The 27,460-nt window shown below is 54.6% G+C and overlaps 2 protein-coding genes across 2 annotated transcripts in view; both read left to right on the plus strand.

Moving 5' to 3' along the window:
* Positions 1-2,493: 2,493 nt before the first annotated feature.
* LOC142362045 (inositol 1,4,5-trisphosphate receptor-interacting protein-like 1) lies at positions 2,494-12,249 on the plus strand. The gene is made up of 4 exons (XM_075427155.1): positions 2,494-2,683; positions 2,855-2,861; positions 5,675-6,404; positions 12,241-12,249. Exons 1-4 carry the CDS (start codon positions 2,494-2,496, stop codon positions 12,247-12,249), a joined length of 936 nt encoding a protein of 311 aa, XP_075283270.1.
* A 2,201-nt stretch (positions 12,250-14,450) lies between these two features.
* Positions 14,451-27,460, plus strand: part of LOC142362046 (inositol 1,4,5-trisphosphate receptor-interacting protein-like 1) — a 73,138-nt gene continuing 60,128 nt past the window's right edge. The window contains exon 1 of the mRNA XM_075427156.1: positions 14,451-15,362. Coding sequence (XP_075283271.1) covers positions 14,451-15,362 — 912 coding nt within the window. The remainder of the gene's footprint in view (positions 15,363-27,460) is intronic.

The raw sequence follows: 27,460 nt of genomic DNA on the forward strand, positions 1-27,460 counted from the left end.
TCATTTATAATGATGTAGCACACAACTTCACACCTGGGAATGAAGCTCTGTTTTGCCATGCGTATAAATACAAGGCAAAGGAGAAGCTGTCACCCAAAGATGATCTCAACCTTGAAAACTTTCTAGTTCCAGCAATATCCATAGGATAATGAGGAGCTGTGAATTACAAGAATGCTATGGGCTGACTTGGTTGTGGATTTTAGACAATGGGCTTAACATCGGTAAGGAGAATTAATGACAAGTATGGACAAGTACCTTCTCTGGGTACCCAGCCCCCTGAGCTGGAGGACAGGGATGGGGAGCAGAATGAAGCACTCCTAATCCATGGAGAAATGGTTCGTGACCTGCTACACCACTTAGACACACACAAGTTGTGGAGCTGGATGGGATCCGCTGAGGGAGCTGGCAGAAGTGCTCACCAAGTTACTTTGAATCATTTATCAGCAGTCCTGGCTAAATGAGGAGGTCCCAGTGGACTAGAGGTTACAAAATGTGACACCTGTCTACAAGAAGGGCTGTAAGGAGGATATGGGGAAGTACCAGAGCAGGTTACGGAGCAGTTCATCTGGAATGCCATCACACAGCACATAAAGGACAACAAGGTATTCAGGCCCAGTCAGAATGTGTTTATGAAAGGCAGGTCCTGCTTGACTAACCAGATCTCCTATGACAAGGTGACTTGGATAGTGGATGAGGGAAACGCTGTGGATGTTGTCTACCTAGACTATAGTAAAGCCTTTGACACTTTCCCACAGCATTATCCTGGATAAGCAGGCTGCTCATGACTTAGATAGACTTAGATATTCTGGAGATACTCAAGACCCGCCTGGACAAGGTCCTCTAAAACCTACTGTAGGTGACCCTGCTTCGGCAGGAGGGTTGGACTAGATGACCCACAGAGGTCCCTTCCAACCCCTACCATTCTGTGATTCTGTGATTCTGTGATTCTAGATGGGTGTAATCTTAGTTGGGTAAAAACTGGCTGGATGACTGGGCCCAAAGAGTTGTGAATGAAGTTAAATCTAGTCGGCAGCTAGTCACAAGCACTGTTCCCCAGGGCTCAGTATTGGGGCTAGTTTGTTTAATATCTTCATCAATGCTCTGGATGAGAGGACCGAACTCTCCCTCTGCAAGTTTGCAGGTGACACCAAGTTGGGCAAAAGTGTTGATCTGCTTGAGGGTAGAAAGGCTCTGCAGAAGGATCTGGACACGCTGGACTGATGGGCTGAGGCCAACTGTATGAGATTCAACCACGATAAGTGCTGGGTCCTGCACCTGGGTAACAATAACCCCATGCAATTCTCTAGGCTTGGGGAAGAGTGTCTGGAAAGCTGCCTGGAGGAAAAGGACCTGGGGGTGTTGGTGGATGGCTGGCAGTGTGCCCAGGTGACAAAGAAGGACGATGGCATCCTGGCTTGTATCAGGAATAGTGTGGCCAGCAGGAGTAGGGTAGTGATTGTGCCCCGTACTTGGCACTGGTGAGGTCAGGCCTCAAAGCCTGTGTTCAGTTTTGAGCCCCTCACTACAAGAAAGACATTGAGGAGCTGGAACACGTCCCAAAAATGGCAATGAAGCTGGTGAAGGGTCTAGAGCAGAAGTCTTATGAGGAGGAGCTGAGGGGGCTGGGGTTGTTTAGTCTAGAGAAAAGGAAGCTGAGGGGAGATCTCATCCCTGTCTCCAATTACCTGAAAGGAGGCTGTAGCAACGTGGGTGTTGGTCTGTTTTCCCAGGTAACAAATGATAGGAAGAGAGTAAACGGTCTCAAGTGGCACAAGGGCAGGTTTAGCATGGCTTTTAGGAAAGATGTCTTAATGCGTTAATGGTTGGACGTGATGATCTGAAAGGTCTTTTCGAACCTCAATGACTCTATGATTTATCCTTAAGGTTGCGCAGTGTGGCTTCAGGGGTTGGACTCGGTGATGCTCATGGGTCCCTTCCAACTCAGGATGTTGAGATAAACCAGTGGCAGGCAGGTGGTAGTAGATCCAGAACGAAGCATCACCCAAGCTCCTGTGAGGAAAATGAAGTCTAGCCCAGCCTTACCCAGTACACCAGGGCAGGTGTGGGTCACTGAGCCGGGTTGGGGCCGCAGGCCGGCGGGTGTGTTTGTGATGCAGACAGGTGCCCGCGACATCATAGGGGACGCATCATAATGGGGGCGGATAGATCAGGGCACCGGTCGGCAGCGCTGCCCCAGTACAGCCTAGGCAAGAGGTGAGTGAGCATGCGGGGAGAGGCTGGGCTGGGCAAGGGCCGGGGCAGGAACGCTGGGCCCCGTGGCTGGGTTCTCAGCCTGCGTCGAGGGCCGATCCACTGGCGGGAGCGCCTTGGGCAGGGCACAGCACTGGCAGCAGCGGGGCTGGACGCAGGCCTTGCTGCCTCCCAGCTGCATCAGATCCTCTCCTACCTGTCCCCAGCTCCCTGCGGCTCCCGGCCCCTCTCCCTCCCTCACAGCCCCACTGAACCCCTTCTCTCTCTCTCCTCCTACAGAGCATGGCTGCCATGCGATTCCTCTCCCTGCTTCTGCAAAGCATCATCCAGCAGCCGCAGATGCTTGGTGAGGAGCTGGATGAGGCCACACGCGAGCGCATGCAGCAGCTTGCGGAGTACGTGAGCCGGGAGATGACTCGGCTGCTGCAGGACCTGGAGCACAGGAGGCAGATGCAGAAGACCCCAGAGCAGAGCAGCTGCGCCTGGGGAGGCCTGCTCCTTGCTGCCTTGCTTTGGGCAGTTCTGGGCCATTGCTGGAGTCCTGCTGCTGCTGCTGCTCTTTGGGCTTTGCTGGTGGCTCAGGAAAAGGTGCTGTAAGCCAGGAAGCAGTAGAAAGCGTGACAGCTCCTGAAGTCTTGAGGAGGAGGAAGATGGGGAAGACCCATTACATATGGACAGATTTGCGGACGAGTACACATCATGGCCGCTGCCTAACAGGGAAAAAGAATGCGAGGCGGTAGAAGAGCTGGTGAACGACCTTCTCTTGTCTGCCAAATCTTATACAACAACAACTTCATGCCATGGCTTCAGGCACCTGTAGGTTTGGGCTGCTTCCGAGAAGGCGTGGGTGCCCGTGGACAAGACCAGTTTGTCTATCGCCTGCTTGTACCCCTGGAGCCACCGCCCAGGCACTCCTTCCACCTGGAGCTGGGCACCGAAGGTGAGATGCCAGTGAGGAACTCCCGCCTGCGTGTGCAGCTGGAGTGCATGTGCAAAGAGGATCGGCAGTCGGGGGACATGCTCTGCTTCCTCCACCACTCTGACGAACCACCACTCTCAGGTTTTGGCAAGCACTCATGAAGCCAGCCTCTTACAAACCCTGTCCACCGGCCCGTACCTTGACGTGCAGAAAACCGCCTTATGGCTCCAGGAGCTGATGACAGCAGCCTGCATTGCTGTGGCTGAGCGGGACACATACAAGTTTACGGTGCTGGCCTCCACACGCGGCTGCAAGATCAAGGTCTCCAACTTCTTCAACAGATCCTGCTCCATTGAGCTGATCTTGGCGGTGCAGCACGGCAACTCAGACACATTTGTGCGCATCAAGTAAGCGGACATCAGTCTTCTCAGCAGTGTTAGGTGGCCAAAGAGAGAAAGGGAGCCAGAGAGAGAGTGCGAGCTGGCCAAGGAGGCTTGCGACGGAGACTGCACCTGGGTAGCAGGTTGTAGCAAGTTGGGTGTTGGTCGGTTTTCCAAGGTAATTAGCTAGGAGCTAATTATTTTGTGCACCTGTGGTTGAAAAACAGGAGGAAAGGAACGAAGAAACAGGATGGGAAAATCCAACTCTTTGATAAGCGTGTAGGTCGTGTGAACGGGCACGTGATGACCAGTCAGAAAAACAAAGGAGCTACATGCCCAAAGACCCTCACCAATGAGACTCTGGGGGTGGGGAACAAGGGGATATAAAAATGTTATGATTAACCATTAAAGTGCTTCTGCTGCTGCTTCTGCTTTCTTTTGCTTGCTTTGTGACTGCCGTAACTTATTGTGGCGTGCTGCCACAGGAGGAGAAAACGAAACAAAAAAGCTTGTGGGTTGAGATAAGGACGGGGAGATTGCTCACCTATTACCATCACAGGTAAAACAGACTCAGCTTGGGGAAAATTAGTTTTATTTGTCGCCATCCAGAAACAGAGTAGGATGGTGTGTAGCAAAGTCAAAACGAAAAACACCTTCCCCCAAAGACGCACCCCTTCCTCCCAGGCACAACTTGACTGCTTCACTCCCAACTCCTCCACCTCCTCCTCCCAAGCAGCACAGGCAGTGGGGAATGGGGGTTGCGGTCGTTTCAGAGTAGTCATCCTTCTCATGGTTCCTTCCCGCGTGCTGCCGTTCATTCTTCCTAGCTGAAGAACTACCTAGATGAACACCCTTCCTAGTTCACCTTCTCCAATTGGCTCTCTCGCCAGCTGTCTCCGGATCCACAACGTACCGATGTATTGATGTGTCAATGTATCAATGGCCCTTGTGTCTTTGCTGCTGCACGGATCTCCATCAACTGCCCCCACCGAGACGGCGCAGGTGCTGCACACTTTAACACAGAGGCATTTCAGATGTGCTCCAGTGTACACTGCACATCATGGGGCAGATCGAAGCACCTCACTAGTAGCAGGTCACAAAAGATAAGAAGAACGCAAACGGCCTCAGGTTGCACCAAGGCATGTTTAGCTTGGCTTTTAGGAAAGATGTCTTCCCCAAAAGGGTTGTCAAACATTGGAACAGGCTGCCCAGGGAAGCGGTTGAGGCACCATCCCTGGAGGTGTTTAAACTATACATAGGCGTGGCACTCAGGTTGATGGTTTAGTGGTGGACTTGGCAGTGTTGCGTTAACGGTTGGACGTGATGATCTGAAAGGTCTTTTCGAACCTCAATGGATCCATGGTTTATCTTTAAGTTTGCGCAGTGTGGCGTCAGCGGTTGGACTCGATGATGCTCATGGGTCCCTTCCAACTCAGGATGTTGAGATAAACCAGTGGCAGGCAGGTGGTAGTAGATCCAGAAAGAAGCATCGCGCAAGCTCCTGTGAGGAAAATGAAGTCTAGCCCAGCCTTACCCAGTACACCAGGGCAGGTGTGGGTCACTGAGCCGGGTTGGGGCCACAGGCCGGCGGGCGTGGTTGTGATGCAGACAGGTGCCCGCGACATCATAGGGGACGCATCATAGTGGGGGCGGATAGATCAGGGCACCGGTCGGCAGCGCTGCCCCAGTACAGCCTAGGAAAGAGGTGAGTGCGCATGCGGGGAGAGGCTGGGCTGGGCGAGGACCGGGGCAGGAACGCTGCGCCCCGTGGCTGGGTTCTCAGCCTGCCTCGAGGGCCAATCCACTGGCGGGAGCGCCTTGGGCAGGGCACAGCGCTGGCAGCAGCGGGGCTGGACGCAGGCCTTGCTGCCTCCCAGCTGCCTCAGCTCCTCTCCTACCTGTCCTCAGCTCCCTGCGGCTCCCGGCCCCTCTCCCTCCCTCACAGCCCCACTGAACCCCTTCTCTCTCTCTTCCTACAGACCATGGCTGCCATGCGATTCCTCTCCCTGCTTCTGGAAATGATCATCCAGCAGGTGCAGATGGTTGGTGAGGAGCTGGATGAGGCCACACGCGAGTGCATGCAGCAGCTTTCGGAGTACACGAGCCGGGAGATGACTCGGCTGCTGCAGGAAGTGGAGCACAGGAGCCTGATGCAGAAGATCACGGAGCAGAGCAGCTATGCCTGGGGAGGCCTGCTCCATGCTGCCTTGCTGCAGTGGCAGTTCTGGGCCATTGCTGGAGTCCTGCTGCTGCTGCTGCTCTTTGGGCTTTGCTGGTGGCTCAGGAAAAGGTGCTGTAAGCCAGGAAGCAGTAGAAAGCGTGACATCTCCAGAAGTCTTGAGGAGGAGGAAGATGGGGAAGACCCATTACACATGGACAGATTTGCGGACGAGTACACATCATGGCCGCTGCCTAACAGGGAAAAAGAATGCGAGGAGGTGGAAGAGCTGGTGAACAGCCTTCTTCTTGTCTGCCAAATCTTAAATAACAACTTCATGCCGTGGCTGCAGGTACCTGTAGGTTTTGGCGGCTTCCAAGAAGACGTGTGTGCCAGTGGAGAAGACCAGTTTGTCTATCGCCTGCTTGTGCCCCTGGAGCCACCAACCGGACACTCCTTCCACCTGGAGCTGGGCACCGAAGGTGAGATGCCAGTGAGGAACTCCCGCCTGCGTGTGCAGCTGGAGTGCACGTGCACAGAGGATTGGCAGCCGGGGGACATGCTCTGCTTCCTCCACCACTCTGAGGACCTGTTGGCAAGCACTCATGAAGCCAGGCTCCTACAAACCCTCTGCACCGGCCCGTACCTCGATGTACAGAAAACCGCCTTATGGCTCCAGGAGCTGATGACAGCAGCCTGCATTGCTGTGGCTGAGCGGGACACATACAAGTTTACGGTGCTGCCCTCCACACACGGCTGCAAGATCAAGGTCTCCAACATCTTCAACGGATCCTGCTCCATTGAGCTGATCTTGGCGGTGCAGCACGGCAACTCAGACACATTTGTGCGCATCGAGTAAGCGGACAGCAGTCTTCTTAGCAGTGTTAGGTGGCCAAAGAGAGAAAGGGAGCCAGAGAGAGAGTGCGAGCTGGCCAAGGAGGCTTGCGACGGAGACTGCACCTGGGTAGCAGGTTGTAGCAAGTTGGGTGTTGGTCGGTTTTCCAAGGTAATTAGCTAGGAGCTAATTATTTTGTGCACCTGTGGTTGAAAAACAGGAGGAAAGGAACGAAGAAACAGGATGGGAAAATCCAACTCTTTGATAAGCGTGTAGGTCGTGTGAACGGGCACGTGATGACCAGTCAGAAAAACAAAGGAGCTACATGCCCAAAGACCCTCACCAATGAGACTCTGGGGGTGGGGAACAAGGGGATATAAAAATGTTATGATTAACCATTAAAGTGCTTCTGCTGCTGCTTCTGCTTTCTTTTGCTTGCTTTGTGACTGCCGTAACTTATTGTGGCGTGCTGCCACAGGAGGAGAAAACGAAACAAAAAAGCTTGTGGGTTGAGATAAGGACGGGGAGATTGCTCACCTATTACCATCACAGGTAAAACAGACTCAGCTTGGGGAAAATTAGTTTTATTTGTCGCCATCCAGACACAGAGTAGGATGGTGTGTAGCAAAGTCAAAACGAAAAACACCTTCCCCCAAAGACGCACCCCTTCCTCCCAGGCACAACTTGACTGCTTCACTCCCAACTCCTCCACCTCCTCCTCCCAAGCAGCACAGGCAGTGGGGAATGGGGGTTGCGGTCGTTTCAGAGTAGTCATCCTTCTCATGGTTCCTTCCCGCGTGCTGCCGTTCATTCTTCCTAGCTGAAGAACTACCTAGATGAACACCCTTCCTAGTTCACCTTCTCCAATTGGCTCTCTCGCCAGCTGTCTCCGGATCCACAACGTACCGATGTATTGATGTGTCAATGTATCAATGGCCCTTGTGTCTTTGCTGCTGCACGGATCTCCATCAACTGCCCCCACCGAGACGGCGCAGGTGCTGCACACTTTAACACAGAGGCATTTCAGATGTGCTCCAGTGTACACTGCACATCATGGGGCAGATCGAAGCACCTCACTAGTAGCAGGTCACAAAAGATAAGAAGAACGCAAACGGCCTCAGGTTGCACCAAGGCATGTTTAGCTTGGCTTTTAGGAAAGATGTCTTCCCCAAAAGGGTTGTCAAACATTGGAACAGGCTGCCCAGGGAAGCGGTTGAGGCACCATCCCTGGAGGTGTTTAAAATATACATAGGCGTGGCACTCAGGTTGATGGTTTAGTGGTGGACTTGGCAGTGTTGCGTTAACGGTTGGACGTGATGATCTGAAAGGTCTTTTCGAACCTCAATGGATCCATGGTTTATCTTTAAGTTTGCGCAGTGTGGCGTCAGCGGTTGGACTCGATGATGCTCATGGGTCCCTTCCAACTCAGGATGTTGAGATAAACCAGTGGCAGGCAGGTGGTAGTAGATCCAGAAAGAAGCATCGCGCAAGCTCCTGTGAGGAAAATGAAGTCTAGCCCAGCCTTACCCAGTACACCAGGGCAGGTGTGGGTCACTGAGCCGGGTTGGGGCCGCAGGCCGGCGGGCGTGGTTGTGATGCAGACAGGTGCCCGCGACATCACAGGGGACGCATCATAATGGGGGCGGATAGATCAGGGCACCGGTCGGCAGCGCTGCCCCAGTACAGCCTAGGAAAGAGGTGAGTGCGCATGCGGGGAGAGGCTGGGCTGGGCGAGGACCGGGGCAGGAACGCTGCGCCCCGTGGCTGGGTTCTCAGCCTGCGTCGAGGGCCAATCCACTGGCGGGAGCGCCTTGGGCAGGGCACAGCGCTGGCAGCAGCGAGGCTGGACGCAGGCCTTGCTGCCTCCCAGCTGCCTCAGCTCCTCTCCTACCTGTCCTCAGCTCCCTGCGGCTCCCGGCCCCTCTCCCTCCCTCACAGCCCCACTGAACCCCTTCTCTCTCTCTTCCTACAGACCATGGCTGCCATGCGATTCCTCTCCCTGCTTCTGGAAATGATCATCCAGCAGGTGCAGATGGTTGGTGAGGAGCTGGATGAGGCCACACGCGAGCGCATGCAGCAGCTTTCGGAGTACACGAGCCGGGAGATGACTCGGCTGCTGCAGGAAGTGGAGCACAGGAGCCTGATGCAGAAGATCACGGAGCAGAGCAGCTATGCCTGGGGAGGCCTGCTCCATGCTGCCTTGCTGCAGTGGCAGTTCTGGGCCATTGCTGGAGTCCTGCTGCAGCTGCTGCTCTTTGGGCTTTGCTGGTGGCTCAGGAAAAGGTGCTGTAAGCCAGGAAGCAGTAGAAAGCGTGACATCTCCAGAAGTCTTGAGGAGGAGGAAGATGGGGAAGACCCATTACACATGGACAGATTTGCGGACGAGTACACATCATGGCCGCTGCCTAACAGGGAAAAAGAATGCGAGGAGGTGGAAGAGCTGGTGAACAGCCTTCTTCTTGTCTGCCAAATCTTAAATAACAACTTCATGCCGTGGCTGCAGGTACCTGTAGGTTTTGGCGGCTTCCGAGAAGACGTGTGTGCCAGTGGAGAAGACCAGTTTGTCTATCGCCTGCTTGTGCCCCTGGAGCCACCAACCGGGCACTCCTTCCACCTGGAGCTGGGCACCGAAGGTGAGATGCCAGTGAGGAACTCCCGCCTGCGTGTGCAGCTGGAGTGCACGTGCACAGAGGATTGGCAGCCGGGGGACATGCTCTGCTTCCTCCACCACTCTGAGGACCTGTTGGCAAGCACTCATGAAGCCAGGCTCCTACAAACCCTCTGCACCGGCCCGTACCTCGATGTACAGAAAACCGCCTTATGGCTCCAGGAGCTGATGACAGCAGCCTGCATTGCTGTGGCTGAGCGGGACACATACAAGTTTACGGTGCTGCCCTCCACACACGGCTGCAAGATCAAGGTCTCCAACATCTTCAACGGATCCTGCTCCATTGAGCTGATCTTGGCGGTGCAGCACGGCAACTCAGACACATTTGTGCGCATCGAGTAAGCGGACATCAGTCTTCTTAGCAGTGTTAGGTGGCCAAAGAGAGAAAGGGAGCCAGAGAGAGAGTGCGAGCTGGCCAAGGAGGCTTGCGACGGAGACTGCACCTGGGTAGCAGGTTGTAGCAAGTTGGGTGTTGGTCGGTTTTCCAAGGTAATTAGCTAGGAGCTAATTATTTTGTGCACCTGTGGTTGAAAAACAGGAGGAAAGGAACGAAGAAACAGGATGGGAAAATCCAACTCTTTGATAAGCGTGTAGGTCGTGTGAACGGGCACGTGATGACCAGTCAGAAAAACAAAGGAGCTACATGCCCAAAGACCCTCACCAATGAGACTCTGGGGGTGGGGAACAAGGGGATATAAAAATGTTATGATTAACCATTAAAGTGCTTCTGCTGCTGCTTCTGCTTTCTTTTGCTTGCTTTGTGACTGCCGTAACTTATTGTGGCGTGCTGCCACAGGAGGAGAAAACGAAACAAAAAAGCTTGTGGGTTGAGATAAGGACGGGGAGATTGCTCACCTATTACCATCACAGGTAAAACAGACTCAGCTTGGGGAAAATTAGTTTTATTTGTCGCCATCCAGACACAGAGTAGGATGGTGTGTAGCAAAGTCAAAACGAAAAACACCTTCCCCCAAAGACGCACCCCTTCCTCCCAGGCACAACTTGACTGCTTCACTCCCAACTCCTCCACCTCCTCCTCCCAAGCAGCACAGGCAGTGGGGAATGGGGGTTGCGGTCGTTTCAGAGTAGTCATCCTTCTCATGGTTCCTTCCCGCGTGCTGCCGTTCATTCTTCCTAGCTGAAGAACTACCTAGATGAACACCCTTCCTAGTTCACCTTCTCCAATTGGCTCTCTCGCCAGCTGTCTCCGGATCCACAACGTACCGATGTATTGATGTGTCAATGTATCAATGGCCCTTGTGTCTTTGCTGCTGCACGGATCTCCATCAACTGCCCCCACCGAGACGGCGCAGGTGCTGCACACTTTAACACAGAGGCATTTCAGATGTGCTCCAGTGTACACTGCACATCATGGGGCAGATCGAAGCACCTCACTAGTAGCAGGTCACAAAAGATAAGAAGAACGCAAACGGCCTCAGGTTGCACCAAGGCATGTTTAGCTTGGCTTTTAGGAAAGATGTCTTCCCCAAAAGGGTTGTCAAACATTGGAACAGGCTGCCCAGGGAAGCGGTTGAGGCACCATCCCTGGAGGTGTTTAAAATATACATAGGCGTGGCACTCAGGTTGATGGTTTAGTGGTGGACTTGGCAGTGTTGCGTTAACGGTTGGACGTGATGATCTGAAAGGTCTTTTCGAACCTCAATGGATCCATGGTTTATCTTTAAGTTTGCGCAGTGTGGCGTCAGCGGTTGGACTCGATGATGCTCATGGGTCCCTTCCAACTCAGGATGTTGAGATAAACCAGTGGCAGGCAGGTGGTAGTAGATCCAGAAAGAAGCATCGCGCAAGCTCCTGTGAGGAAAATGAAGTCTAGCCCAGCCTTACCCAGTACACCAGGGCAGGTGTGGGTCACTGAGCCGGGTTGGGGCCGCAGGCCGGCGGGCGTGGTTGTGATGCAGACAGGTGCCCGCGACATCACAGGGGACGCATCATAATGGGGGCGGATAGATCAGGGCACCGGTCGGCAGCGCTGCCCCAGTACAGCCTAGGAAAGAGGTGAGTGCGCATGCGGGGAGAGGCTGGGCTGGGCGAGGACCGGGGCAGGAACGCTGCGCCCCGTGGCTGGGTTCTCAGCCTGCGTCGAGGGCCAATCCACTGGCGGGAGCGCCTTGGGCAGGGCACAGCGCTGGCAGCAGCGAGGCTGGACGCAGGCCTTGCTGCCTCCCAGCTGCCTCAGCTCCTCTCCTACCTGTCCTCAGCTCCCTGCGGCTCCCGGCCCCTCTCCCTCCCTCACAGCCCCACTGAACCCCTTCTCTCTCTCTTCCTACAGACCATGGCTGCCATGCGATTCCTCTCCCTGCTTCTGGAAATGATCATCCAGCAGGTGCAGATGGTTGGTGAGGAGCTGGATGAGGCCACACGCGAGCGCATGCAGCAGCTTTCGGAGTACACGAGCCGGGAGATGACTCGGCTGCTGCAGGAAGTGGAGCACAGGAGCCTGATGCAGAAGATCACGGAGCAGAGCAGCTATGCCTGGGGAGGCCTGCTCCATGCTGCCTTGCTGCAGTGGCAGTTCTGGGCCATTGCTGGAGTCCTGCTGCAGCTGCTGCTCTTTGGGCTTTGCTGGTGGCTCAGGAAAAGGTGCTGTAAGCCAGGAAGCAGTAGAAAGCGTGACATCTCCAGAAGTCTTGAGGAGGAGGAAGATGGGGAAGACCCATTACACATGGACAGATTTGCGGACGAGTACACATCATGGCCGCTGCCTAACAGGGAAAAAGAATGCGAGGAGGTGGAAGAGCTGGTGAACAGCCTTCTTCTTGTCTGCCAAATCTTAAATAACAACTTCATGCCGTGGCTGCAGGTACCTGTAGGTTTTGGCGGCTTCCGAGAAGACGTGTGTGCCAGTGGAGAAGACCAGTTTGTCTATCGCCTGCTTGTGCCCCTGGAGCCACCAACCGGGCACTCCTTCCACCTGGAGCTGGGCACCGAAGGTGAGATGCCAGTGAGGAACTCCCGCCTGCGTGTGCAGCTGGAGTGCACGTGCACAGAGGATTGGCAGCCGGGGGACATGCTCTGCTTCCTCCACCACTCTGAGGACCTGTTGGCAAGCATTCATGAAGCCAGGCTCCTACAAACCCTCTGCACCGGCCCGTACCTCGATGTACAGAAAACCGCCTTATGGCTCCAGGAGCTGATGACAGCAGCCTGCATTGCTGTGGCTGAGCGGGACACATACAAGTTTACGGTGCTGCCCTCCACACACGGCTGCAAGATCAAGGTCTCCAACATCTTCAACGGATCCTGCTCCATTGAGCTGATCTTGGCGGTGCAGCACGGCAACTCAGACACATTTGTGCGCATCGAGTAAGCGGACATCAGTCTTCTTAGCAGTGTTAGGTGGCCAAAGAGAGAAAGGGAGCCAGAGAGAGAGTGCGAGCTGGCCAAGGAGGCTTGCGACGGAGACTGCACCTGGGTAGCAGGTTGTAGCAAGTTGGGTGTTGGTCGGTTTTCCAAGGTAATTAGCTAGGAGCTAATTATTTTGTGCACCTGTGGTTGAAAAACAGGAGGAAAGGAACGAAGAAACAGGATGGGAAAATCCAACTCTTTGATAAGCGTGTAGGTCGTGTGAACGGGCACGTGATGACCAGTCAGAAAAACAAAGGAGCTACATGCCCAAAGACCCTCACCAATGAGACTCTGGGGGTGGGGAACAAGGGGATATAAAAATGTTATGATTAACCATTAAAGTGCTTCTGCTGCTGCTTCTGCTTTCTTTTGCTTGCTTTGTGACTGCCGTAACTTATTGTGGCGTGCTGCCACAGGAGGAGAAAACGAAACAAAAAAGCTTGTGGGTTGAGATAAGGACGGGGAGATTGCTCACCTATTACCATCACAGGTAAAACAGACTCAGCTTGGGGAAAATTAGTTTTATTTGTCGCCATCCAGACACAGAGTAGGATGGTGTGTAGCAAAGTCAAAACGAAAAACACCTTCCCCCAAAGACGCACCCCTTCCTCCCAGGCACAACTTGACTGCTTCACTCCCAACTCCTCCACCTCCTCCTCCCAAGCAGCACAGGCAGTGGGGAATGGGGGTTGCGGTCGTTTCAGAGTAGTCATCCTTCTCATGGTTCCTTCCCGCGTGCTGCCGTTCATTCTTCCTAGCTGAAGAACTACCTAGATGAACACCCTTCCTAGTTCACCTTCTCCAATTGGCTCTCTCGCCAGCTGTCTCCGGATCCACAACGTACCGATGTATTGATGTGTCAATGTATCAATGGCCCTTGTGTCTTTGCTGCTGCACGGATCTCCATCAACTGCCCCCACCGAGACGGCGCAGGTGCTGCACACTTTAACACAGAGGCATTTCAGATGTGCTCCAGTGTACACTGCACATCATGGGGCAGATCGAAGCACCTCACTAGTAGCAGGTCACAAAAGATAAGAAGAACGCAAACGGCCTCAGGTTGCACCAAGGCATGTTTAGCTTGGCTTTTAGGAAAGATGTCTTCCCCAAAAGGGTTGTCAAACATTGGAACAGGCTGCCCAGGGAAGCGGTTGAGGCACCATCCCTGGAGGTGTTTAAAATATACATAGGCGTGGCACTCAGGTTGATGGTTTAGTGGTGGACTTGGCAGTGTTGCGTTAACGGTTGGACGTGATGATCTGAAAGGTCTTTTCGAACCTCAATGGATCCATGGTTTATCTTTAAGTTTGCGCAGTGTGGCGTCAGCGGTTGGACTCGATGATGCTCATGGGTCCCTTCCAACTCAGGATGTTGAGATAAACCAGTGGCAGGCAGGTGGTAGTAGATCCAGAAAGAAGCATCGCGCAAGCTCCTGTGAGGAAAATGAAGTCTAGCCCAGCCTTACCCAGTACACCAGGGCAGGTGTGGGTCACTGAGCCGGGTTGGGGCCGCAGGCCGGCGGGCGTGGTTGTGATGCAGACAGGTGCCCGCGACATCACAGGGGACGCATCATAATGGGGGCGGATAGATCAGGGCACCGGTCGGCAGCGCTGCCCCAGTACAGCCTAGGAAAGAGGTGAGTGCGCATGCGGGGAGAGGCTGGGCTGGGCGAGGACCGGGGCAGGAACGCTGCGCCCCGTGGCTGGGTTCTCAGCCTGCGTCGAGGGCCAATCCACTGGCGGGAGCGCCTTGGGCAGGGCACAGCGCTGGCAGCAGCGAGGCTGGACGCAGGCCTTGCTGCCTCCCAGCTGCCTCAGCTCCTCTCCTACCTGTCCTCGGCTCCCTGCGGCTCCCGGCCCCTCTCCCTCCCTCACAGCCCCACTGAACCCCTTCTCTCTCTCTTCCTACAGACCATGGCTGCCATGCGATTCCTCTCCCTGCTTCTGGAAATGATCATCCAGCAGGTGCAGATGGTTGGTGAGGAGCTGGATGAGGCCACACGCGAGCGCATGCAGCAGCTTTCGGAGTACACGAGCCGGGAGATGACTCGGCTGCTGCAGGAAGTGGAGCACAGGAGCCTGATGCAGAAGATCACGGAGCAGAGCAGCTATGCCTGGGGAGGCCTGCTCCATGCTGCCTTGCTGCAGTGGCAGTTCTGGGCCATTGCTGGAGTCCTGCTGCAGCTGCTGCTCTTTGGGCTTTGCTGGTGGCTCAGGAAAAGGTGCTGTAAGCCAGGAAGCAGTAGAAAGCGTGACATCTCCAGAAGTCTTGAGGAGGAGGAAGATGGGGAAGACCCATTACACATGGACAGATTTGCGGACGAGTACACATCATGGCCGCTGCCTAACAGGGAAAAAGAATGCGAGGAGGTGGAAGAGCTGGTGAACAGCCTTCTTCTTGTCTGCCAAATCTTAAATAACAACTTCATGCCGTGGCTGCAGGTACCTGTAGGTTTTGGCGGCTTCCGAGAAGACGTGTGTGCCAGTGGAGAAGACCAGTTTGTCTATCGCCTGCTTGTGCCCCTGGAGCCACCAACCGGGCACTCCTTCCACCTGGAGCTGGGCACCGAAGGTGAGATGCCAGTGAGGAACTCCCGCCTGCGTGTGCAGCTGGAGTGCACGTGCACAGAGGATTGGCAGCCGGGGGACATGCTCTGCTTCCTCCACCACTCTGAGGACCTGTTGGCAAGCATTCATGAAGCCAGGCTCCTACAAACCCTCTGCACCGGCCCGTACCTCGATGTACAGAAAACCGCCTTATGGCTCCAGGAGCTGATGACAGCAGCCTGCATTGCTGTGGCTGAGCGGGACACATACAAGTTTACGGTGCTGCCCTCCACACACGGCTGCAAGATCAAGGTCTCCAACATCTTCAACGGATCCTGCTCCATTGAGCTGATCTTGGCGGTGCAGCACGGCAACTCAGACACATTTGTGCGCATCGAGTAAGCGGACATCAGTCTTCTTAGCAGTGTTAGGTGGCCAAAGAGAGAAAGGGAGCCAGAGAGAGAGTGCGAGCTGGCCAAGGAGGCTTGCGACGGAGACTGCACCTGGGTAGCAGGTTGTAGCAAGTTGGGTGTTGGTCGGTTTTCCAAGGTAATTAGCTAGGAGCTAATTATTTTGTGCACCTGTGGTTGAAAAACAGGAGGAAAGGAACGAAGAAACAGGATGGGAAAATCCAACTCTTTGATAAGCGTGTAGGTCGTGTGAACGGGCACGTGATGACCAGTCAGAAAAACAAAGGAGCTACATGCCCAAAGACCCTCACCAATGAGACTCTGGGGGTGGGGAACAAGGGGATATAAAAATGTTATGATTAACCATTAAAGTGCTTCTGCTGCTGCTTCTGCTTTCTTTTGCTTGCTTTGTGACTGCCGTAACTTATTGTGGCGTGCTGCCACAGGAGGAGAAAACGAAACAAAAAAGCTTGTGGGTTGAGATAAGGACGGGGAGATTGCTCACCTATTACCATCACAGGTAAAACAGACTCAGCTTGGGGAAAATTAGTTTTATTTGTCGCCATCCAGACACAGAGTAGGATGGTGTGTAGCAAAGTCAAAACGAAAAACACCTTCCCCCAAAGACGCACCCCTTCCTCCCAGGCACAACTTGACTGCTTCACTCCCAACTCCTCCACCTCCTCCTCCCAAGCAGCACAGGCAGTGGGGAATGGGGGTTGCGGTCGTTTCAGAGTAGTCATCCTTCTCATGGTTCCTTCCCGCGTGCTGCCGTTCATTCTTCCTAGCTGAAGAACTACCTAGATGAACACCCTTCCTAGTTCACCTTCTCCAATTGGCTCTCTCGCCAGCTGTCTCCGGATCCACAACGTACCGATGTATTGATGTGTCAATGTATCAATGGCCCTTGTGTCTTTGCTGCTGCACGGATCTCCATCAACTGCCCCCACCGAGACGGCGCAGGTGCTGCACACTTTAACACAGAGGCATTTCAGATGTGCTGCAGTGTACACTGCACATCATGGGGCAGATCGAAGCACCTCACTAGTAGCAGGTCACAAAAGATAAGAAGAACGCAAACGGCCTCAGGTTGCACCAAGGCATGTTTAGCTTGGCTTTTAGGAAAGATGTCTTCCCCAAAAGGGTTGTCAAACATTGGAACAGGCTGCCCAGGGAAGCGGTTGAGGCACCATCCCTGGAGGTGTTTAAACTATACATAGGCGTGGCACTCAGGTTGATGGTTTAGTGGTGGACTTGGCAGTGTTGCGTTAACGGTTGGACGTGATGATCTGAAAGGTCTTTTCGAACCTCAATGGATCCATGGTTTATCTTTAAGTTTGCGCAGTGTGGCGTCAGCGGTTGGACTCGATGATGCTCATGGGTCCCTTCCAACTCAGGATGTTGAGATAAACCAGTGGCAGGCAGGTGGTAGTAGATCCAGAAAGAAGCATCGCGCAAGCTCCTGTGAGGAAAATGAAGTCTAGCCCAGCCTTACCCAGTACACCAGGGCAGGTGTGGGTCACTGAGCCGGGTTGGGGCCGCAGGCCGGCGGGCGTGGTTGTGATGCAGACAGGTGCCCGCGACATCACAGGGGACGCATCATAATGGGGGCGGATAGATCAGGGCACCGGTCGGCAGCGCTGCCCCAGTACAGCCTAGGAAAGAGGTGAGTGCGCATGCGGGGAGAGGCTGGGCTGGGCGAGGACCGGGGCAGGAACGCTGCGCCCCGTGGCTGGGTTCTCAGCCTGCCTCGAGGGCCAATCCACTGGCGGGAGCGCCTTGGGCAGGGCACAGCGCTGGCAGCAGCGAGGCTGGACGCAGGCCTTGCTGCCTCCCAGCTGCCTCAGCTCCTCTCCTACCTGTCCTCGGCTCCCTGCGGCTCCCGGCCCCTCTCCCTCCCTCACAGCCCCACTGAACCCCTTCTCTCTCTCTTCCTACAGACCATGGCTGCCATGCGATTCCTCTCCCTGCTTCTGGAAATGATCATCCAGCAGGTGCAGATGGTTGGTGAGGAGCTGGGTGAGGCCACACGCGAGCGCATGCAGCAGCTTTCGGAGTACACGAGCCGGGAGATGACTCGGCTGCTGCAGGAAGTGGAGCACAGGAGCCTGATGCAGAAGATCACGGAGCAGAGCAGCTATGCCTGGGGAGGCCTGCTCCATGCTGCCTTGCTGCAGTGGCAGTTCTGGGCCATTGCTGGAGTCCTGCTGCAGCTGCTGCTCTTTGGGCTTTGCTGGTGGCTCAGGAAAAGGTGCTGTAAGCCAGGAAGCAGTAGAAAGCGTGACATCTCCAGAAGTCTTGAGGAGGAGGAAGATGGGGAAGACCCATTACACATGGACAGATTTGCGGACGAGTACACATCATGGCCGCTGCCTAACAGGGAAAAAGAATGCGAGGAGGTGGAAGAGCTGGTGAACAGCCTTCTTCTTGTCTGCCAAATCTTAAATAACAACTTCATGCCGTGGCTGCAGGTACCTGTAGGTTTTGGCGGCTTCCGAGAAGACGTGTGTGCCAGTGGAGAAGACCAGTTTGTCTATCGCCTGCTTGTGCCCCTGGAGCCACCAACCGGGCACTCCTTCCACCTGGAGCTGGGCACCGAAGGTGAGATGCCAGTGAGGAACTCCCGCCTGCGTGTGCAGCTGGAGTGCACGTGCACAGAGGATTGGCAGCCGGGGGACATGCTCTGCTTCCTCCACCACTCTGAGGACCTGTTGGCAAGCACTCATGAAGCCAGGCTCCTACAAACCCTCTGCACCGGCCCGTACCTCGATGTACAGAAAACCGCCTTATGGCTCCAGGAGCTGATGACAGCAGCCTGCATTGCTGTGGCTGAGCGGGACACATACAAGTTTACGGTGCTGCCCTCCACACACGGCTGCAAGATCAAGGTCTCCAACATCTTCAACGGATCCTGCTCCATTGAGCTGATCTTGGCGGTGCAGCACGGCAACTCAGACACATTTGTGCGCATCGAGTAAGCGGACATCAGTCTTCTCAGCAGTGTTAGGTGGCCAAAGAGAGAAAGGGAGCCAGAGAGAGAGTGCGAGCTGGCCAAGGAGGCTTGCGACGGAGACTGCACCTGGGTAGCAGGTTGTAGCAAGTTGGGTGTTGGTCAGTTTTCCAAGGTAATTAGCTAGGAGCTAATTATTTTGTGCACCTGTGGTTGAAAAACAGGAGGAAAGGAACGAAGAAACAGGATGGGAAAATCCAACTCTTTGATAAGCGTGTAGGTCGTGTGAACGGGCACGTGATGACCAGTCAGAAAAACAAAGGAGCTACATGCCCAAAGACCCTCACCAATGAGACTCTGGGGGTGGGGAACAAGGGGATATAAAAATGTTATGATTAACCATTAAAGTGCTTCTGCTGCTGCTTCTGCTTTCTTTTGCTTGCTTTGTGACTGCCGTAACTTATTGTGGCGTGCTGCCACAGGAGGAGAAAACGAAACAAAAAAGCTTGTGGGTTGAGATAAGGACGGGGAGATTGCTCACCTATTACCATCACAGGTAAAACAGACTCAGCTTGGGGAAAATTAGTTTTATTTGTCGCCATCCAGAAACAGAGTAGGATGGTGTGTAGCAAAGTCAAAACGAAAAACACCTTCCCCCAAAGACGCACCCCTTCCTCCCAGGCACAACTTGACTGCTTCACTCCCAACTCCTCCACCTCCTCCTCCCAAGCAGCACAGGCAGTGGGGAATGGGGGTTGCGGTCGTTTCAGAGTAGTCATCCTTCTCATGGTTCCTTCCCGCGTGCTGCCGTTCATTCTTCCTAGCTGAAGAACTACCTAGATGAACACCCTTCCTAGTTCACCTTCTCCAATTGGCTCTCTCGCCAGCTGTCTCCGGATCCACAACGTACCGATGTATTGATGTGTCAATGTATCAATGGCCCTTGTGTCTTTGCTGCTGCACGGATCTCCATCAACTGCCCCCACCGAGACGGCGCAGGTGCTGCACACTTTAACACAGAGGCATTTCAGATGTGCTCCAGTGTACACTGCACATCATGGGGCAGATCGAAGCACCTCACTAGTAGCAGGTCACAAAAGATAAGAAGAACGCAAACGGCCTCAGGTTGCACCAAGGCATGTTTAGCTTGGCTTTTAGGAAAGATGTCTTCCCCAAAAGGGTTGTCAAACATTGGAACAGGCTGCCCAGGGAAGCGGTTGAGGCACCATCCCTGGAGGTGTTTAAAATATACATAGGCGTGGCACTCAGGTTGATGGTTTAGTGGTGGACTTGGCAGTGTTGCGTTAACGGTTGGACGTGATGATCTGAAAGGTCTTTTCGAACCTCAATGGATCCATGGTTTATCTTTAAGTTTGCGCAGTGTGGCGTCAGCGGTTGGACTCGATGATGCTCATGGGTCCCTTCCAACTCAGGATGTTGAGATAAACCAGTGGCAGGCAGGTGGTAGTAGATCCAGAAAGAAGCATCGCGCAAGCTCCTGTGAGGAAAATGAAGTCTAGCCCAGCCTTACCCAGTACACCAGGGCAGGTGTGGGTCACTGAGCCGGGTTGGGGCCGCAGGCCGGCGGGCGTGGTTGTGATGCAGACAGGTGCCCGCGACATCACAGGGGACGCATCATAATGGGGGCGGATAGATCAGGGCACCGGTCGGCAGCGCTGCCCCAGTACAGCCTAGGAAAGAGGTGAGTGCGCATGCGGGGAGAGGCTGGGCTGGGCGAGGACCGGGGCAGGAACGCTGCGCCCCGTGGCTGGGTTCTCAGCCTGCGTCGAGGGCCAATCCACTGGCGGGAGCGCCTTGGGCAGGGCACAGCGCTGGCAGCAGCGAGGCTGGACGCAGGCCTTGCTGCCTCCCAGCTGCCTCAGCTCCTCTCCTACCTGTCCTCGGCTCCCTGCGGCTCCCGGCCCCTCTCCCTCCCTCACAGCCCCACTGAACCCCTTCTCTCTCTCTTCCTACAGACCATGGCTGCCATGCGATTCCTCTCCCTGCTTCTGGAAATGATCATCCAGCAGGTGCAGATGGTTGGTGAGGAGCTGGGTGAGGCCACACGCGAGTGCATGCAGCAGCTTTCGGAGTACACGAGCCGGGAGATGACTCGGCTGCTGCAGGAAGTGGAGCACAGGAGCCTGATGCAGAAGATCACGGAGCAGAGCAGCTATGCCTGGGGAGGCCTGCTCCATGCTGCCTTGCTGCAGTGGCAGTTCTGGGCCATTGCTGGAGTCCTGCTGCAGCTGCTGCTCTTTGGGCTTTGCTGGTGGCTCAGGAAAAGGTGCTGTAAGCCAGGAAGCAGTAGAAAGCGTGACATCTCCAGAAGTCTTGAGGAGGAGGAAGATGGGGAAGACCCATTACACATGGACAGATTTGCGGACGAGTACACATCATGGCCGCTGCCTAACAGGGAAAAAGAATGCGAGGAGGTGGAAGAGCTGGTGAACAGCCTTCTTCTTGTCTGCCAAATCTTAAATAACAACTTCATGCCGTGGCTGCAGGTACCTGTAGGTTTTGGCGGCTTCCGAGAAGACGTGTGTGCCAGTGGAGAAGACCAGTTTGTCTATCGCCTGCTTGTGCCCCTGGAGCCACCAACCGGGCACTCCTTCCACCTGGAGCTGGGCACCGAAGGTGAGATGCCAGTGAGGAACTCCCGCCTGCGTGTGCAGCTGGAGTGCACGTGCACAGAGGATTGGCAGCCGGGGGACATGCTCTGCTTCCTCCACCACTCTGAGGACCTGTTGGCAAGCACTCATGAAGCCAGGCTCCTACAAACCCTCTGCACCGGCCCGTACCTCGATGTACAGAAAACCGCCTTATGGCTCCAGGAGCTGATGACAGCAGCCTGCATTGCTGTGGCTGAGCGGGACACATACAAGTTTACGGTGCTGCCCTCCACACACGGCTGCAAGATCAAGGTCTCCAACATCTTCAACGGATCCTGCTCCATTGAGCTGATCTTGGCGGTGCAGCACGGCAACTCAGACACATTTGTGCGCATCGAGTAAGCGGACATCAGTCTTCTTAGCAGTGTTAGGTGTCCAAAGAGAGAAAGGGAGCCAGAGAGAGAGTGCGAGCTGGCCAAGGAGGCTTGCGACGGAGACTGCACCTGGGTAGCAGGTTGTAGCAAGTTGGGTGTTGGTCGGTTTTCCAAGGTAATTAGCTAGGAGCTAATTATTTTGTGCACCTGTGGTTGAAAAACAGGAGGAAAGGAACGAAGAAACAGGATGGGAAAATCCAACTCTTTGATAAGCGTGTAGGTCGTGTGAACGGGCACGTGATGACCAGTCAGAAAAACAAAGGAGCTACATGCCCAAAGACCCTCACCAATGAGACTCTGGGGGTGGGGAACAAGGGGATATAAAAATGTTATGATTAACCATTAAAGTGCTTCTGCTGCTGCTTCTGCTTTCTTTTGCTTGCTTTGTGACTGCCGTAACTTATTGTGGCGTGCTGCCACAGGAGGAGAAAACGAAACAAAAAAGCTTGTGGGTTGAGATAAGGACGGGGAGATTGCTCACCTATTACCATCACAGGTAAAACAGACTCAGCTTGGGGAAAATTAGTTTTATTTGTCGCCATCCAGAAACAGAGTAGGATGGTGTGTAGCAAAGTCAAAACGAAAAACACCTTCCCCCAAAGACGCACCCCTTCCTCCCAGGCACAACTTGACTGCTTCACTCCCAACTCCTCCACCTCCTCCTCCCAAGCAGCACAGGCAGTGGGGAATGGGGGTTGCGGTCGTTTCAGAGTAGTCATCCTTCTCATGGTTCCTTCCCGCGTGCTGCCGTTCATTCTTCCTAGCTGAAGAACTACCTAGATGAACACCCTTCCTAGTTCACCTTCTCCAATTGGCTCTCTCGCCAGCTGTCTCCGGATCCACAACGTACCGATGTATTGATGTGTCAATGTATCAATGGCCCTTGTGTCTTTGCTGCTGCACGGATCTCCATCAACTGCCCCCACCGAGACGGCGCAGGTGCTGCACACTTTAACACAGAGGCATTTCAGATGTGCTGCAGTGTACACTGCACATCATGGGGCAGATCGAAGCACCTCACTAGTAGCAGGTCACAAAAGATAAGAAGAACGCAAACGGCCTCAGGTTGCACCAAGGCATGTTTAGCTTGGCTTTTAGGAAAGATGTCTTCCCCAAAAGGGTTGTCAAACATTGGAACAGGCTGCCCAGGGAAGCGGTTGAGGCACCATCCCTGGAGGTGTTTAAAATATACATAGGCGTGGCACTCAGGTTGATGGTTTAGTGGTGGACTTGGCAGTGTTGCGTTAACGGTTGGACGTGATGATCTGAAAGGTCTTTTCGAACCTCAATGGATCCATGGTTTATCTTTAAGTTTGCGCAGTGTGGCGTCAGCGGTTGGACTCGATGATGCTCATGGGTCCCTTCCAACTCAGGATGTTGAGATAAACCAGTGGCAGGCAGGTGGTAGTAGATCCAGAAAGAAGCATCGCGCAAGCTCCTGTGAGGAAAATGAAGTCTAGCCCAGCCTTACCCAGTACACCAGGGCAGGTGTGGGTCACTGAGCCGGGTTGGGGCCACAGGCCGGCGGGCGTGATTGTGATGCAGACAGGTGCCCGCGACATCATAGGGGACGCATCATAATGGGGGCGGATAGATCAGGGCACCGATCGGCAGCGCTGCCCCAGTACAGCCTAGGAAAGAGGTGAGTGCGCATGCGGGGAGAGGCTGGGCTGGGCGAGGACCGGGGCAGGAACGCTGTGCCCCGTGGCTGGGTTCTCAGCCTGCCTCGAGGGCCAATCCACTGGCGGGAGCGCCTTGGGCAGGGCACAGCGCTGGCAGCAGCGAGGCTGGACGCAGGCCTTGCTGCCTCCCAGCTGCCTCAGCTCCTCTCCTACCTGTCCTCAGCTCCCTGCGGCTCCCGGCCCCTCTCCCTCCCTCACAGCCCCACTGAACCCCTTCTCTCTCTCTTCCTACAGACCATGGCTGCCATGCGATTCCTCTCCCTGCTTCTGGAAATGATCATCCAGCAGGTGCAGATGGTTGGTGAGGAGCTGGATGAGGCCACACGCGAGCGCATGCAGCAGCTTTCGGAGTACACGAGCCGGGAGATGACTCGGCTGCTGCAGGAAGTGGAGCACAGGAGCCTGATGCAGAAGATCACGGAGCAGAGCAGCTATGCCTGGGGAGGCCTGCTCCATGCTGCCTTGCTGCAGTGGCAGTTCTGGGCCATTGCTGGAGTCCTGCTGCAGCTGCTGCTCTTTGGGCTTTGCTGGTGGCTCAGGAAAAGGTGCTGTAAGCCAGGAAGCAGTAGAAAGCGTGACATCTCCAGAAGTCTTGAGGAGGAGGAAGATGGGGAAGACCCATTACACATGGACAGATTTGCGGACGAGTACACATCATGGCCGCTGCCTAACAGGGAAAAAGAATGCGAGGAGGTGGAAGAGCTGGTGAACAGCCTTCTTCTTGTCTGCCAAATCTTAAATAACAACTTCATGCCGTGGCTGCAGGTACCTGTAGGTTTTGGCGGCTTCCGAGAAGACGTGTGTGCCAGTGGAGAAGACCAGTTTGTCTATCGCCTGCTTGTGCCCCTGGAGCCACCAACCGGGCACTCCTTCCACCTGGAGCTGGGCACCGAAGGTGAGATGCCAGTGAGGAACTCCCGCCTGCGTGTGCAGCTGGAGTGCACGTGCACAGAGGATTGGCAGCCGGGGGACATGCTCTGCTTCCTCCACCACTCTGAGGACCTGTTGGCAAGCATTCATGAAGCCAGGCTCCTACAAACCCTCTGCACCGGCCCGTACCTCGATGTACAGAAAACCGCCTTATGGCTCCAGGAGCTGATGACAGCAGCCTGCATTGCTGTGGCTGAGCGGGACACATACAAGTTTACGGTGCTGCCCTCCACACACGGCTGCAAGATCAAGGTCTCCAACATCTTCAACGGATCCTGCTCCATTGAGCTGATCTTGGCGGTGCAGCACGGCAACTCAGACACATTTGTGCGCATCGAGTAAGCGGACATCAGTCTTCTTAGCAGTGTTAGGTGGCCAAAGAGAGAAAGGGAGCCAGAGAGAGAGTGCGAGCTGGCCAAGGAGGCTTGCGACGGAGACTGCACCTGGGTAGCAGGTTGTAGCAAGTTGGGTGTTGGTCGGTTTTCCAAGGTAATTAGCTAGGAGCTAATTATTTTGTGCACCTGTGGTTGAAAAACAGGAGGAAAGGAACGAAGAAACAGGATGGGAAAATCCAACTCTTTGATAAGCGTGTAGGTCGTGTGAACGGGCACGTGATGACCAGTCAGAAAAACAAAGGAGCTACATGCCCAAAGACCCTCACCAATGAGACTCTGGGGGTGGGGAACAAGGGGATATAAAAATGTTATGATTAACCATTAAAGTGCTTCTGCTGCTGCTTCTGCTTTCTTTTGCTTGCTTTGTGACTGCCGTAACTTATTGTGGCGTGCTGCCACAGGAGGAGAAAACGAAACAAAAAAGCTTGTGGGTTGAGATAAGGACGGGGAGATTGCTCACCTATTACCATCACAGGTAAAACAGACTCAGCTTGGGGAAAATTAGTTTTATTTGTCGCCATCCAGAAACAGAGTAGGATGGTGTGTAGCAAAGTCAAAACGAAAAACACCTTCCCCCAAAGACGCACCCCTTCCTCCCAGGCACAACTTGACTGCTTCACTCCCAACTCCTCCACCTCCTCCTCCCAAGCAGCACAGGCAGTGGGGAATGGGGGTTGCGGTCGTTTCAGAGTAGTCATCCTTCTCATGGTTCCTTCCCGCGTGCTGCCGTTCATTCTTCCTAGCTGAAGAACTACCTAGATGAACACCCTTCCTAGTTCACCTTCTCCAATTGGCTCTCTCGCCAGCTGTCTCCGGATCCACAACGTACCGATGTATTGATGTGTCAATGTATCAATGGCCCTTGTGTCTTTGCTGCTGCACGGATCTCCATCAACTGCCCCCACCGAGACGGCGCAGGTGCTGCACACTTTAACACAGAGGCATTTCAGATGTGCTCCAGTGTACACTGCACATCATGGGGCAGATCGAAGCACCTCACTAGTAGCAGGTCACAAAAGATAAGAAGAACGCAAACGGCCTCAGGTTGCACCAAGGCATGTTTAGCTTGGCTTTTAGGAAAGATGTCTTCCCCAAAAGGGTTGTCAAACATTGGAACAGGCTGCCCAGGGAAGCGGTTGAGGCACCATCCCTGGAGGTGTTTAAAATATACATAGGCGTGGCACTCAGGTTGATGGTTTAGTGGTGGACTTGGCAGTGTTGCGTTAACGGTTGGACGTGATGATCTGAAAGGTCTTTTCGAACCTCAATGGATCCATGGTTTATCTTTAAGTTTGCGCAGTGTGGCGTCAGCGGTTGGACTCGATGATGCTCATGGGTCCCTTCCAACTCAGGATGTTGAGATAAACCAGTGGCAGGCAGGTGGTAGTAGATCCAGAAAGAAGCATCGCGCAAGCTCCTGTGAGGAAAATGAAGTCTAGCCCAGCCTTACCCAGTACACCAGGGCAGGTGTGGGTCACTGAGCCGGGTTGGGGCCACAGGCCGGCGGGCGTGATTGTGATGCAGACAGGTGCCCGCGACATCATAGGGGACGCATCATAATGGGGGCGGATAGATCAGGGCACCGATCGGCAGCGCTGCCCCAGTACAGCCTAGGAAAGAGGTGAGTGCGCATGCGGGGAGAGGCTGGGCTGGGCGAGGACCGGGGCAGGAACGCTGCGCCCCGTGGCTGGGTTCTCAGCCTGCGTCGAGGGCCAATCCACTGGCGGGAGCGCCTTGGGCAGGGCACAGCGCTGGCAGCAGCGAGGCTGGACGCAGGCCTTGCTGCCTCCCAGCTGCATCAGCTCCTCTCCTACCTGTCCTCGGCTCCCTGCGGCTCCCGGCCCCTCTCCCTCCCTCACAGCCCCACTGAACCCCTTCTCTCTCTCTTCCTACAGACCATGGCTGCCATGCGATTCCTCTCCCTGCTTCTGGAAATGATCATCCAGCAGGTGCAGATGGTTGGTGAGGAGCTGGATGAGGCCACACGCGAGCGCATGCAGCAGCTTTCGGAGTACACGAGCCGGGAGATGACTCGGCTGCTGCAGGAAGTGGAGCACAGGAGCCTGATGCAGAAGATCACGGAGCAGAGCAGCTATGCCTGGGGAGGCCTGCTCCATGCTGCCTTGCTGCAGTGGCAGTTCTGGGCCATTGCTGGAGTCCTGCTGCAGCTGCTGCTCTTTGGGCTTTGCTGGTGGCTCAGGAAAAGGTGCTGTAAGCCAGGAAGCAGTAGAAAGCGTGACATCTCCAGAAGTCTTGAGGAGGAGGAAGATGGGGAAGACCCATTACACATGGACAGATTTGCGGACGAGTACACATCATGGCCGCTGCCTAACAGGGAAAAAGAATGCGAGGAGGTGGAAGAGCTGGTGAACAGCCTTCTTCTTGTCTGCCAAATCTTAAATAACAACTTCATGCCGTGGCTGCAGGTACCTGTAGGTTTTGGCGGCTTCCGAGAAGACGTGTGTGCCAGTGGAGAAGACCAGTTTGTCTATCGCCTGCTTGTGCCCCTGGAGCCACCAACCGGGCACTCCTTCCACCTGGAGCTGGGCACCGAAGGTGAGATGCCAGTGAGGAACTCCCGCCTGCGTGTGCAGCTGGAGTGCACGTGCACAGAGGATTGGCAGCCGGGGGACATGCTCTGCTTCCTCCACCACTCTGAGGACCTGTTGGCAAGCACTCATGAAGCCAGGCTCCTACAAACCCTCTGCACCGGCCCGTACCTCGATGTACAGAAAACCGCCTTATGGCTCCAGGAGCTGATGACAGCAGCCTGCATTGCTGTGGCTGAGCGGGACACATACAAGTTTACGGTGCTGCCCTCCACACACGGCTGCAAGATCAAGGTCTCCAACATCTTCAACGGATCCTGCTCCATTGAGCTGATCTTGGCGGTGCAGCACGGCAACTCAGACACATTTGTGCGCATCGAGTAAGCGGACATCAGTCTTCTTAGCAGTGTTAGGT

Source organism: Opisthocomus hoazin, chromosome 7 (genome assembly GCF_030867145.1).
Source record: "Opisthocomus hoazin isolate bOpiHoa1 chromosome 7, bOpiHoa1.hap1, whole genome shotgun sequence".
NCBI classification, from domain to species: domain Eukaryota; kingdom Metazoa; phylum Chordata; class Aves; order Opisthocomiformes; family Opisthocomidae; genus Opisthocomus; species Opisthocomus hoazin.

Coding starts and splice junctions, on each gene's coding strand:
- LOC142362045 (XM_075427155.1), top strand. CDS start 2,494: ATGGCTGCCATGCGATTCCTCTCCCTGCTTCTGCAAAGCATCATCCAG.